At 34.1% G+C, this 14,206-nt stretch overlaps 2 protein-coding genes across 6 annotated transcripts in view; one reads left to right on the forward strand and one right to left on the reverse strand.

The window, feature by feature from the left end:
* LOC139772218 (RING-box protein 2-like) overlaps nucleotides 1-14,206 on the reverse strand; it is a 46,801-nt gene that overhangs the window by 24,844 nt on the left and 7,751 nt on the right. The gene's annotated exons all lie outside the window — the stretch shown is intronic.
* Nucleotides 1-14,206, forward strand: part of LOC139772216 (facilitated trehalose transporter Tret1) — a 33,255-nt gene that overhangs the window by 13,446 nt on the left and 5,603 nt on the right. For 3 of the 5 annotated variants that reach the window (XM_071705723.1, XM_071705722.1, XM_071705725.1), the window contains 2 exons: nucleotides 7,195-7,629; nucleotides 12,484-12,609. In XM_071705723.1, the coding sequence (XP_071561824.1) occupies nucleotides 7,195-7,629; nucleotides 12,484-12,609 (561 nt within the window). Of the gene's footprint in view, nucleotides 1-115; nucleotides 162-7,194; nucleotides 7,630-10,735; nucleotides 11,385-12,483; nucleotides 12,610-14,206 lie in introns of those variants that run through there. The other 2 variants (XM_071705724.1, XM_071705726.1) reach the window with 2 other exon arrangements.

Genomic DNA, 14,206 nt, shown 5'->3' on the forward strand with positions numbered 1-14,206 from the left:
CTACTAATTCTTCTCACTCCGCCATACCCGCCTTGTGTGAAATAATATATTTCGATCAAGACGACGTGAGAAATGCAGTCGACTTATCTTCACGTTAATTGTCTCACGGACGCAGCGCTAAAATGCATCAGCAACAACCCACGCAAGTATCCACGCCGCCGGTACGTCCACTATTGCTCTAAAATATCCAAAAACACCCTTTTCAAACCCATAGAGAGTGACGAGCTCACTGCGAAAGGGCAAGGGAAGCCACTCATAGCTACGCGTCGCGCGAACGAGGAGTTTTCTAATTTATATGACAGAAATAAACTGCGGATTCCGATATTTACTGTCAGCGACTGTCAGTACTGAAAATCTATAGTATACGTGACGTAAAATATAGAAAAATATAGAGTTTTAGTACTGACAGTGAATATCGGAATGCAGCTAAAGATAGACAATCGATACTATTTGATAGAATAAGTATCTTAAGACTTGTTTAACATCCAAGTCAATTAGTTTAATGCTGTTTCAGTCCAGTATTAATGTCAATTGGAATGCATTTCGATATAAATGCAGATGATGACGAAGGAATTCACGACAAACGAAAATAAAAGATCTCGTCCGCGCGGCGCGTTGAATGTCTCTGATTCTTATTGCTCGCTGCATTCGTTTTCCTTCTATGTACTTGCTTCAACGAACTATTTTAAGAGAACATTGCCAGATCAAAACATCTTTTATTTGGCAGTGTTACTTAACTATAAGTCGCGCCAACGAGAGAAGCATAAAAATGATGAAGATGAATTACGAGCTTCGCGTGAAATCGAAAATCGATATTGCCACAATAAGAAAATTTAAATATATATGTTTTGATTAACTTTATGTATTTTTGCAAATTGTTTCATACAAAAGTTTCAATTTCAAAAAATTGTTCAATATTAATTTCTGATCAATCTTGGATTCTCGATCCAGAAATGATAAAATATAATCAATTAGTAAATTATTATCTAACTTTTAATGATTTTAAGATGAGAATACGTGATAAAATAACTTTATAATTATTATTATATGTACTTCGAAAAGTATTATTCTACCATACAGATATTGTTATCATAATTAACATGTTATTACCATACTCATATATTCTGATCGACTCTAATATTGTTGGATCCGATATGAAATAGTGTTGCAAAAGCGTCACACCGACATTGGTAGCGCAAAGAGAAATGCACATTCTTACACTGCGAACAAAATGACGAAGTATCCACTCGGACCAAAACGTATCACTTTGGCAGACGTTCATAAGATACAGGAATAGCATCGTTTATACGAAAGACTTCATGTTGGGAAGCACTAAAAATATTTCGCGTGGGCTGTGCGACTGATTTAGAAGATATCAGCGATCTCATTCCGAGAGCTATCGGCCAAAGCCTTGCGTAACGTAATTGAAGACTCGTATTCAAGGTTACCCGGAAAATTTTTTGCCGTTATCGTCCGGAAATCGTTGACTTGAGGGAGAACATCCAAGACGAATATTCAAATAACGCAACCTTCAAAGGGCGTCTATAGAGAAAGTTTCAAAGACGGGATTGCCCTTTAGATTCTTTAATAACATTATTTTTACATTTGTGTTGTCCGAATGATTTTCCATCAACTGCATCAAATGGCACGTTAATGTATATAATATCGATAAGACAAATCCTTTTAATTTTAATTATTTCGATGGAGCCATTTTTTGTTATACTGCATTAATTTAATTTAAAACCTTTAATTGGCAATCACGTATGGAAGTTGAATGAAAACTGAGTGTGATAAATGCATGTTCATGTACAAGGCGTTTTAAAAGAAGTGAGCATTACGAGACACTCGTAAAGCATCTTATAGTGAAAAGGGAGAAAAAAAATTCATAGTCTACATGACTAATGCACTTCGGCGGATAATTAATTCTTTGCAAAATAGAAATCAATTAACCAAAGACGCCATAGACGAAGTTTGCAACATGTATTATCGAACACTCGGTATATAATCGATCAAATATAGCGAAATTGAGTTATGCATGTTGTTGCTGTTCCCGATGTTTCAAAACCGAGTAGAATATAGTAAATATTGATTTCTCTGTAATCACTTCATGCTGAATTATATACGAACTGTGTATGAGGGCTATGACGTAACAACATACTTCACGTTGCGAAACGTTCCCTCTAGTTTGTAAAGCTGATTAGCGTTTGATCGCGTGACGAAGATTACATGATATAGTTATATAGTCGGAACGAAACACATTTTTTCTGATTGGTCGGCAGAAGAGGGGATTTGTTAAGAATCAAATGCGAGAGTACGCGCTATACAAAGTGCAAGTATTATCTAACTTTTTTGTCCGTAAAAATGTTGACATATCGTTTGACATAAATTTCTTTTATCTTATATCTTTTATTTTCATATCCTTTGTGTGCTTTTCATTTTATTTTTAAAAAACTATTGGGGAGGACAACTGAGATAAGATAATCGATGTAAAATGATTACATTTAATTAACCTACATTCAATATTATAAATTCGCGTCTTATAATCTTCCCCTAAGTTTTTATTTCCCAAGAGTACGATAGCAAATCCAGAAAAAAACGGAGATTCTTTGGACTCGTCTTTAGAAAAAAATGAAATCACGATAGCATTACACAAAGTCTTTCGCAAAATTTATTAAAAATTTATAGGCATTTATAAACATTTTGACATATGCGGATGTTTAATTGATCAATATTTAATTAATAACGTTAAATAATTTCGTAATAATGCCTTGATTTTAATACAGGCAAAGGAAAAATTCGTTTATTTAATTCTCTTTAAGCAAAACGCAAATTTATAAAAGACATAACATTTTTAAAGAAATATCAATCAGTTCAAAGGCCTGTACTACGTTTGGTGAAATCACAATTACGTGAAGAAATCTTAGTTAATATTTGACACGGAAGTGGTTCACGATGGAATTATCCCTTGGTCAACAGTCGTCAAAGTCGAGTGACCGTGCTGTAGTAAATTTAATCGATCGACCATATCGGAAATTGCCCGCGAATGCATGGGACATTGAAACATATCCCCGGAAAAGTCACATATCGCTCATTTGCTGCAGCAATGACATAACTCAAAAATCGCCCTTTTTGAATTATTCATACAGGGAAAAGGTGGTTACATGTACTATTTACAGTTAAATCGACAATGCTTAATCTTCACGAACTCACCCGAGGGAACAGTGTGCTATTGTCATTTAGTAAATCATGTAGGTTGCAATACTGTCTTATCTCAGTCTTATCATAGTTGTCATTTTGTCGTTGTGGTGAGAACACCGTAAAACTTGCAAAAAGAGTGACATGTCAATACGATATTTTAAAATTCTCATAGAAAGTTATAACAATTCAAAACTTTAAATCGTGTCTGCTGAAAAATCACAATTTTCATGTTATGTTATTGTTACAGCAAATGAGTGATATATATTATTACTGTCCTTAGTAAACTACTTTCGTCTTTGAAAGACAGATCGAATGTTGTTAATCATGTATAAAGTCCAAGATCGTTTTTCCATTTCTTTTTGATTAACGAGATTTCTCGCACTTTTTCCGCAGTTAATAAATGTAACGATTAGACTTTTACTCAATCCTAAGTTGATAAAAGAATTTTTTTTAAGAAGGCACTCTCTATTATCGTACCAAACATTTCATTGTTTTTTATTAATCAGAAATATGGGTATAAGTATCGCTACAATATAAATTTCAAATAGTTTCTTAAAATTAATATAGGGAGATTTAATTTCACAGAATTTACTTCGGGATCAGTATAAAATGCATCAAATTGTTTATTTTCTCTCGTTATATTCTTCATTAGTAATTCATTATATTTATTCTTAAGTTTATTATTTAGAAATGTCTATGTTAACTGTGAATATAGTGGATATGGATATGTTTATTAGATAACACAAAGTATGATTGTGTTTGATTGCCATCTAAGATTTATCGTAGAATTTAATAGATTTAATAACATTCGGTTATCTAATATTTTTCTTAGTAAACTAAATTGTTCATATGATTCGTTATTGCTGTTATGATACTAATAATCTTCGAACCAAAAAATGAGAAATCCGAATAAGAGTAGAAGTTTTAATATATTTATTTTCATGCTTTATAATAACAAAAGTCCTATAAAGCATGAACGATCTAATAGTTAATTGAATTAGAGAACCCTGATTCCGCGCTGAAGAAGGTCAGGAACACTTCATTAAACTTGATATAGTGTTCTAACGTAATAACTGATTACGCAACCTAGATTCCAGATTTATGGTATAGTTTTGGAATTCTATTTAAGGTAATTATCTTTTCTTAACGAAAAAAATATCGTATGGATCACTGAAAGAGTAATGTTTTAATTTAAATCATATTTTAGATTAAAATTTTAACGCTAAAGACATCTCTCACTAAAAAAATGACAATTTGGGACTGCGATAGTTTTGTATGTTGGGGACGCCATGTATTCGTCGCGAGATTGTATCGATTCTTTAAAAAATATTCTGAAGAATGTGGTATCGCAAATTATTATCGATCCTACGTAGTTACAGGCGACATATGACCCGCACACAATTTTCCGTAAATCGATAAGAGAACGTAGAATTTCTTTGTGTACAAGCGCACACCAGAATCGAACTCCAAAGAATAAGTGACAATATTTACGTCAAACGCCCGGTTTTCTTCCGAGACGTCATAGTTCATATCGTATATATGTGTGAACTTTACCTCGCATGTAAGAGGCACGTGATGACCGCGGGATAAACAGCTGATTTTTCGACACAATAGTTACGCCAATGTAATGTGAAACATCATATCACACGTCCACACAAAGGAAGATCCATGTTTCGTTGGATGGGCTCGCCTCTGGGACAACTTTTATATTTCGTACGACGCAATGTTCCACTTTAACGTTCAGTCTTCAAGAAAAACGCCGTAAAATTTAATAACGCCTTCTTTTCAATCAAGGGGCATAAATCAGGTGTCTACTTAACAATATCGCACCAATGCGATCTATTCTCAGTGTCACATCGCCGATAGAACATCCTAAAGCGATATCTTGTTAGAAATTACATATTGAAATTCCGATGAAAGACAAAAAAGACCTGTGATTATAATCGACTTGTGAGTGAACGTACTCCTCTACTCTCAACACGAGTACAATTATAAATGTAGAAATAACAGAAAGGAGATTGCAAAAAAAACATGGGAAAAATTGATTTTTATATTATAATCAAGTATTTATATTTTTAAGATGCATATATATATAGTCCGTGCAGAGAATACCTGCAATGTAATTTTGCGTGTGATTTCTTTAAAAATATATTAAACTTATTTCATAAATGATTTTAATTGACGTAAGTATTTTTATGAATTAAGGATCCATCAAATACAGTATTATATTGCCGTATCGGATGAAAAATCGATAATTAAATTTTATTGACAATTTACGAAAGTAATAAAAAATTCGATTTATATTTAATTGAGAAATCATGAAATCTGAAATTTTTAAAATGACTCTGCTCAAATAATATTATCATCCAGAATCGGAGTTACTGTACCTTGAATCTCAAAAACCTTAACGCCTGTCTTCTTAAAATTGCTTAAATGCTAGATTCAAATTGCCTTCAAAAATATGACTTGGCTACTGTTGGATATTAAAAATTCATGTAGTTACTTCGCCATTGTTTACTTTTATCTGGATTGAAGGTGATTTTCGTATAAACATATCATTGAAAAGAGACAAGAATATGAAAACGAAAGATAAATAAAATAGAACACGTCAAAAATATTGAATTAATTCACAAGAACTCCTTTATACTCATTTTGGGGGTCGACAGTTCTCGACAGGATGCCCGACTGTTTGTTACAGCAAAGTTCTAGTTATTCCGGAAATGTGGTAATTACGAGATTTTGGCTATAGAATCGAACTGGACAATCCTCTTATCACGTAACGCTTTGCGTCAACACGAAATAAAGAAACATTCGCGAAAGCTACGCACTCGTTGTTAGTAGTGGAGTTCATGGGTTATCAGTCAGGGGTAAAAATGTCATCTAATCTCCGACCGGGCAACATCATTGCACGGTTCTCTGCCGCTGGCTTTTCATCATTGGTTCGTTCAATAATCACACTTTTTTCTTCTTTTCATTCTCGTTCTCGCTCGCTCTGTTTGCCTGTGCAGACGTTATTCGCCCTCTACTTTTTTCTCCCCTTGTATGATTCAATTCCCTCTCTACTAGCGTATTTTCACCGCGATTCCTGATAAAGCGATTCTTCAAAACAGTATAAATAGTCCAACTTTGATGTTTCATCCCTTTGAGTGAACTGCTAAGCGAATAAACGAACGGTCGTTCTTCGGCGATTGGTAACGCGATTTTGTTCGTTTTATTTGCTCTTCGCATCTTTCTGACAATTTTCAATTATCTTTTTATCATTATACATCCGATGATCTCTTCTTAGTGTACAGTTCATCCGTGGATACGTTCTATCGTTCACGCGAATTTCACGTCTGTTAACATCTTCTCGTGAAAGTAATCCATGATTTTAAAAATTTTCAAAAGTGATTTCTGTGTTAAATAAGTAAATGTGTCGTGAAAAACGAAACTTCTTAGAAGCATGAAAAGAACTCTTTTTCATCGAGCTGAAACGGGCGATTATTCTAATCTTTTTTATTATTTTTAAAATTATGCACAATGTTCTGAATTTATGGTTCTGAATTTATTAATGTAATCTGTTTACCACGCGTAGAACTTTATCGCGAAGAGGAGCAGTAGAGGTCTGGTAATGTCCAGTTCCTCTTTTGCGGTTATCTCCGGTTTCAACTTGTATATACACTTTTATCCATTCTTATAAAAGATTTCCAAAATATTTTATGTGTTAAGATTTAGAAAATAAATAGGAAAGTCTTGCATTTTGCGATCAATAACGACTCTGTCGCTAAAATTGTTTTTTCGCAATACAACAAAAACGGTGGTAAATTTTATATATATCCTGTCTAAAGTTCTATTGCTGCACTTTCGTCTGAGAAAAATTCTGTCCATGTATATTAATATTTTCTTTCGTTTGAACGATCACTTTGATATAGTATCCATCCATCTCATCGTCGCAATTTTAAAAATTTAGAATTTATCCGATATATCGTTAAAACAATTCATAATTCTGCATTTCAGGAGCGCAGCGTTTTGGCGAGGGTATCCCCGGTCATCGGCTCTTCGCCGACCAGTTCTGGGTCCAACCTAGACTGTTCGTCGAACGCCACCCTCGTGACGAACACCAGTCCCTTCAACAGCCAGACCGCCCTTATCACCGAGAAGAAGTACTTCTCCGGCGGCACCGGCAAAAAATCCAACCGTTACTATGCCGAGAACTTGAGGAACAATCATCAGAAGGCCCTAAACAAGTCGCGGATCTACGATCCGCTCAACAAAGACCAAGACGTCGATTACAAGCAGCTAGATCCACTACTACCGAGCGAGCAAAGTCTAAGTATCCTCATGGATCCCCAGGACGTGAAATTGCCGAAGGACCGGCAGGAACCCACCCGACTGCCGTCCTCGCAATTCCAGAAGGAACCTAAGCCGTCCTGGCTGCGGTTTGCCGCTCAGGTAAGTTTCCGTAAATTTTTCTCACGTATATATATGGAATTTACCTTTGAATTTTTCGAGCAATTTGAAATCATTTATATTTTATATTTAAAAATGTGCAAAGAGAGATATTTCCTTTTATTGCTAAATTAATAAAAATAAAGTTAAGGAATAGCGGAATCAGATGATATGGCACCGCTTATTCCGAAAATGCTGTATAAGCTCCGTTTTGAAATATAAATTTCAATCGGCAAGGCAGAACATTATCAATATTGTCAATTGAACAACTTCATTGATAAAAAATTGTGAATCATTTCATTTTTAAAATGATTATTATCAATAGTTATCTCACAAGTAATATTTGCAAATATTTATGAAGAAACTTCGCACGTGTTTCTTGCGCATAATATCAACGTTGCCTATATATGCAGACGAGCATATTTTTTACAAATACTTATTTCACAAGTCGTCTAGTGTGGTTAGAATGCGGTTAAGTTGCAGATAGAATACAATACATCCAATTATCGTGGATTACGTTTACTGACTGAGAATTTTTTTCTTTCTTTATTGTTGAGAGTCGCGCTCTCGAGAATAAACTGCTAGATTTAAGGACGCGGCCTACAGTAGTATGACCACACGTGCGGTCCGTCAGAAGCCGCATCGATGCGTTACCCTTCATTCACGCGAAATTTGCAATGTTATAGCACGGCATCTATAGAAATTATAGTATTCTTCGTATGAAAAGCATAATTTTAATAAATTAAAAATGATAAACTCACATCTCTATGAAAGTTACTTCTCTGTATGAAAATTATTTCATCATCTATATATACTTTCTCTTTATATATCTGTTTGTGTTTATATTGAATTTTTATATTCGTAAACGTAAAGATGAATTTAATATTAAAAACGGAAGCATTTTTTCAAAAATGTTTGTATAAAGCCGGAATAATTCCTGTTGTAGTAAAACTAGTAAAATATTGATACGCGAATTAGAACGTTTTTGCATTAAACATTTTGCTCTATTGTAATATATGCGTACAAGTTAATCATTTCGCGCTGTCCGTTACGTGATCGAAATGATCGACAACAATTGTACGAGAACAAGAGAAGACGAACGGAGAGCAGACGCAACCCTGAAACATATATTGCAGCCTTGAATAACGCTAACATTACACTTTCCTTGCGATAGTCATTGACATTCATGGACGATGGCATCATGGGCGTCACCAGAATTTCTCAGTTGTTATTTTCGTATATTATGCGAAACACAAATTTATTTCCATTTACGTAAACTATACACGTTATTAAAAATAGATGAAACAAGCTTCATATGTAAAAGAAAGATGCGAAATTAAATAATGATTCTTTAGCTATAATCGGATCTCGAGGCATCTATTAAAGAGATAGTAATTTTTTTTAATAATTAGAGCTCTTGTTAAATTAATTTCAATTATTCAGCTTATCGTCGGTGATTTTGCGCGAAAAATAGACTTAAAGTGACAAGCTTTGCAACTTTTTATGTCCTTAAATCATTTGTGCTCAAAACTTTATTTGTATTTTTGCATGTGTTAGAATTTATTTATTTACATATTTATATTATATTTATGTATCTGTATAACTTATTTAATATTCACAAGCAAAAAACTATGTGAAAAAAGATCTAAATTTAGCTTAATGAAACAGTATTCTACGCCATAAAGCATGAAACAATGAACATTTATCAAGCAAGAAATCAACCTTCATTACACGAACAATTGTATTCACGATATAGATGTTAAAAGCAGATGTGGCTCATTAGCTATATTTATCAAGCTCTTGTGTTAATTTAATGACTTATGATCAATGCATATCAGCATTAATTAATAATCAAACCGAAATGATGTAACATATTTAAATCCATACGTCAAACGAGTTATGACAAGTTATATAAGAATAAAAATAATTTCTTGTATATAGACAAACGAAAATGATCGATATTTAGGTAAAATCAGAAAATGGAAAATTTCATTTAACATTCTATTCCTAGATTTCAATTTTTAGAGTTTGCGCGAACACGCGCTAAAATTTACGCATTGAACGAAATGATTGTTACATACAGCGCGTTATTAGTGCAAAAAGTTAGCTGAAGAATTTGGATAAAAATCATGCGCTTAATGAAGAAGTTCTTGCATATATCGATTATAGATTCAAGAAAGACGTTTCAACAATTAAATGAAATACTGACGCAATGTCTAATCACTTTTTCTTTGCTAGCGAATTCGCTGTGAAGTTGATAAGATAGTAAGAATCATAACAGAAATAACGGAAATAGAAAAACAACGAGTAACCCAGTTGATATGATATTGATTAACGAGTTGATAGCATGCTGATAGAATGAGTAGCATTAAAATAACGCTTTTGTTATTGCATTAAACGATGAGTTGTTTGAATGAATAATAACATACTTAACTCTTTATTGATACAGTATACATGCATGCTGCTTTATCGATACAGTAAATATAATGTATCAATAAAGAATATACGCATATATAAAATATGGAGAATATAGTGCGTTATGTGCATAAAGGATTCTATTGATTTTCTAAATAGTTATTTTATACTCCTTTTCGTCAAATATTCTAAATCATTAAATAATAGGACAATAAATATCTTGGTATTCTTGTAATCTACCGATATTTATGACTCGCATCACCAGTCGCAAAACCAAATAACGTGCAAACGACGAGCAATCGAATGAGCTATATAAAGTTAATTTTTTAATGTTGGCGGCTAATTTTATACTGTTACAAAACAAGAGAACTGCTTTAGGAAACGTTATGGTTTTCACGTTGAACATACGAGTTATACCACCATCGAGTTTCAAAAGTGCTTCAGAAAATACAGTTACGTAAAGGCATAATACGTTCACCCCCCCCCCCCCGCTCGGAATTAGAATCATGAGTCGCTTCGAAAGTGCAAAACGAAGACGATTTTCAAATTGACTGTGATCATCCGACATGCTCCGGGGAGTAGTGATCTACGAAGTTCTCAACTACGTGACTTACGAGGGGAAGGGATGGCCGGCCCCCAGCATCGCTCTCTATATAAGATCACCCGGCGCGTTCCACAAGTGTCAATAGCTTGTATTATACTGTGACATCGAAAACTTCCATTCGCGTCAGTGCGCGATCGATACTCAGTTCGTTGATCGTCGATTAAGCCAGATCAATATCGGAATCCGATCGGAAATATCGATCTCTATAACAGATAGTCCCCGCGCGCAAGAGTGAGTTTTTCATCTTCCATCCCGATCTCGAGTCAGGATCCTCGAAGGGTCAAAGTTCGGTTATCCGATTTTTTCTTTCTGCAACGCGTTTATCGAGACTACTTTACAACTCTGATACGAGAACGCGAGTTTCCAAGACTTTCGGAATCGACCTGCTATCGGATAGATTTCTGATCCGAATAAATCCGCTTATTGTCAGTTTATCCTATCGCGGGTGTTCGGAATAATCCGATTTTTCGCTCCGATTCCGGTTTCCATCGTGAAACGCGACGATGATCGTCGCGTTGTAATTGGAAAACATTGCTGGTTATCTCTCTCGAACAGCGATTCGTTAAACTGGTCCCGAAATCTCCTTCGTCGAAAAATCGCGTTCATAATCGAGATTACGAGATAGTATCACAATAGATTCGATCTATCCGTGATCATGAAGATTCTTCTGCGAGCGGACACTTATGTAGACATCGAGCTGCCGGTAAATGCGCCGGTAGCAAAATGCACGATCACTCAGGTAAAAAGCTAATTTAGATCGAAATTTTTCGTTTGTCTTTATTTTTACTTCTCTGGATATTTCTTAAATTTCTTTGGAGGGCAAGAAGAGATATTTCGCACAAAATGTCCTGTAGATAACTGAATAGACAGTGATTTCTCGTGTAAAAATAAGTACAAGATACATAATAATATTCTGCATAATTTTCAAGAATAATCTTGAATTCTCGGACTAAAATTGACAAATGTTACATGTAATATTAAAATTTGTTTATGTAACTTTACGGACCTATTGTGAGATTCATTATTAATAGCGTTTTAGTTTAAAAAATTTTTTGAAACTAAATTATAACAATCTTGAATACATTGTCATGCTTCTAGAACTTGTAACGATAATATTTTTACTCTGCAATTGTTATTTAAAGACTACAATATTGTAATAAAAACTACTTTTATCGAGAACTGTGCTACTGTACAGTCAAACACATTTAATCAATATTTTTTGCTTTTTTTCCAAGAAGAATTATAATTATTTATTTGCTGGTTGCACTGCAATTTTTACTGGTCATCCTTAAGATTCCATATACTACAAATAATCATAAATAAAGATCCATACGTTAATATACATATAAAAATTGCGAAAATAACAGGATATTTTCCATGTGAATGTCGCAATCGTTTTCGACATAATTTCTATGACGCAAATCGTGACAATTGATCAAATATCAATTAATTTATTGCATTGATCTCTCTTTGGTATCTCAATAGATTTTATATAAACATGTACAAATTGCATGTACAAAGAAAATATATACTTGATAACGATATAATATATATATATATATATATATATATATATATATATATATTATGAAGTAAATCTTCACAATTTTGATTAGCGATTATGTGATTGTTTTTTCTTTATATGAAAGATTTATGACTATAATATTTATTCTGTCATCTGTTGACAATCTGCCTTACCGATTGAATTTATTCCGATTATATTTAGTAATTCCCCTGTAATTTAAAGAGGTTTTTCATCTTACTAAGTACGCCTAAAGAGTCAAAGCTCACGTTCAGGCTTTCATACATTTTTCATGCTGTTTATAATTTATTTACAGATATTGGCTGCATTATCGGTATCGTTGGGCTCGATGCAGGTCGGCTATTCGTCTTCCTACACATCGCCAGCGCTGGTATCCATGCGCGATAACACCACGGCAGGCTTCGAAGTCACCAAACAGATGGTAAGTCCAGCAATTGATATTTTTTAAATAATCCGAACCGTCCTTAACTCCTATCCGAACGTGTTGAGAATTTATCATACAGAAAGACAAATCACGCATCTTATCGGGCACATACTTTATATTTCATGTATCTATAGAATTGTATGTAAAATTCACCAAGTTTGCGAAAGCTACGTAAGAAAACAATCTCCGACAAACGTTTTCATAAAAGTGCTCAGAATAAAATCGCAATCTCTCCGAACGCTCGACCGTGAAGTGAATACGAAGGATCCGATTTTGTCGGAAGTGGACGATTGTGGGAATCGGACACGGCTCCTTGAACATCTACCGCCAATTATACACATTATTCGTTTAGCGTAAAAACTACATATTCGTAACTCGTATTTTCTGCGACTAGAGAGGTCTCTTTTCGAAATTACTTGATATTTATTTGTATTCTGATCAGTAGCTATGTTCTCTATCTACGTGAACGTTTTTATTTATAAAAAGATTAATTTTTACCATCTTATATTTTATTGTTTGAAGCTACTAGAGAATGCCAAACAAGTATTCGTGACATCATTTTCGTTTATGTCTAGATCGCAAACAGATATTGCAATAGCGCGCGTTTCTACGTTCGTTTAAAGACATTAAATTAAATTTAATTAAATTCACGATGTCAAGGAAAAATCCGACGGAATTGTTTACGAGCGACACGTTGTGGATCAATATGAAGTGGAAGTCGAAGCTAAGCGCCGATGACGAACGACGTAACGCGCGTCACTTGTAAATTATCGCGATGCTACGCGTGCGTATGAAAAGGTACGACCTTCGTTATTCGAAGGGTCAATGGATAATTAAAAGGTTTAACCTCAAGTGCGTCATTGGTGCCTGGTCAGGGGCACGTTGACCTGATTGCGATCGTATTGGCGAAGGAGCCGTCGTGCCTCAGTGGCCGCGAACGCGATTGGCCATTTTGCCGGACACGCCGGCTCTGTCGTAAGGCCTCAACATCATGACAATGTCGGAAATTGATTCCAGATATGCAAGCGAGTGTGAATAAGACGCTTCCGCAAAAGCGAGCGTTCGAGCCTCCGACGAGCCGCGATGTAGGACATATGTATCTCAGGAAACTTAGCGTTAATATATTTCAGAGCAAAAGGGAACAAAATTATTACGTGTTCAATATCTTTTTGTTTTTTAATATGCTGAAATATAATAAAATAAAATCGTTTATATAATGTATATTATTATATTTGAAACTTATCATTTTTTCATCATAAAAAACTATATACGCTTTTGCATTCAAATTATCCTGAGCGAAATGCTTTTATTAATGCATTCTCTATGCGATAATATTTTACGATATACTCCGAAAGATATTATAAGATTTGAGTTTAATCCTCAATACAGAATATAATATATACTTTTGTATCTGCCGATAGAGACAGGATAGGATATAGCTGCTGATTATGGAAATATATTTTTGTAACGCTCCTAAAATATTTTTCTAAATGTTTTGTTTTTTATTAAACTAAATAAATAATGCAAGTGTATAAGATATTCTAATAATTAATTAGGTTTGAGAAAATAATGTTTCGTTAAAATCCATCGTACT

The sequence above is a fragment of the Temnothorax nylanderi genome, unplaced genomic scaffold, assembly GCF_030848795.1.
Source record: "Temnothorax nylanderi isolate EJ_2023f unplaced genomic scaffold, tnyl_v1.0 TNYL_tig0047_pilon, whole genome shotgun sequence".
In the NCBI taxonomy this organism is placed as follows: domain Eukaryota; kingdom Metazoa; phylum Arthropoda; class Insecta; order Hymenoptera; family Formicidae; genus Temnothorax; species Temnothorax nylanderi.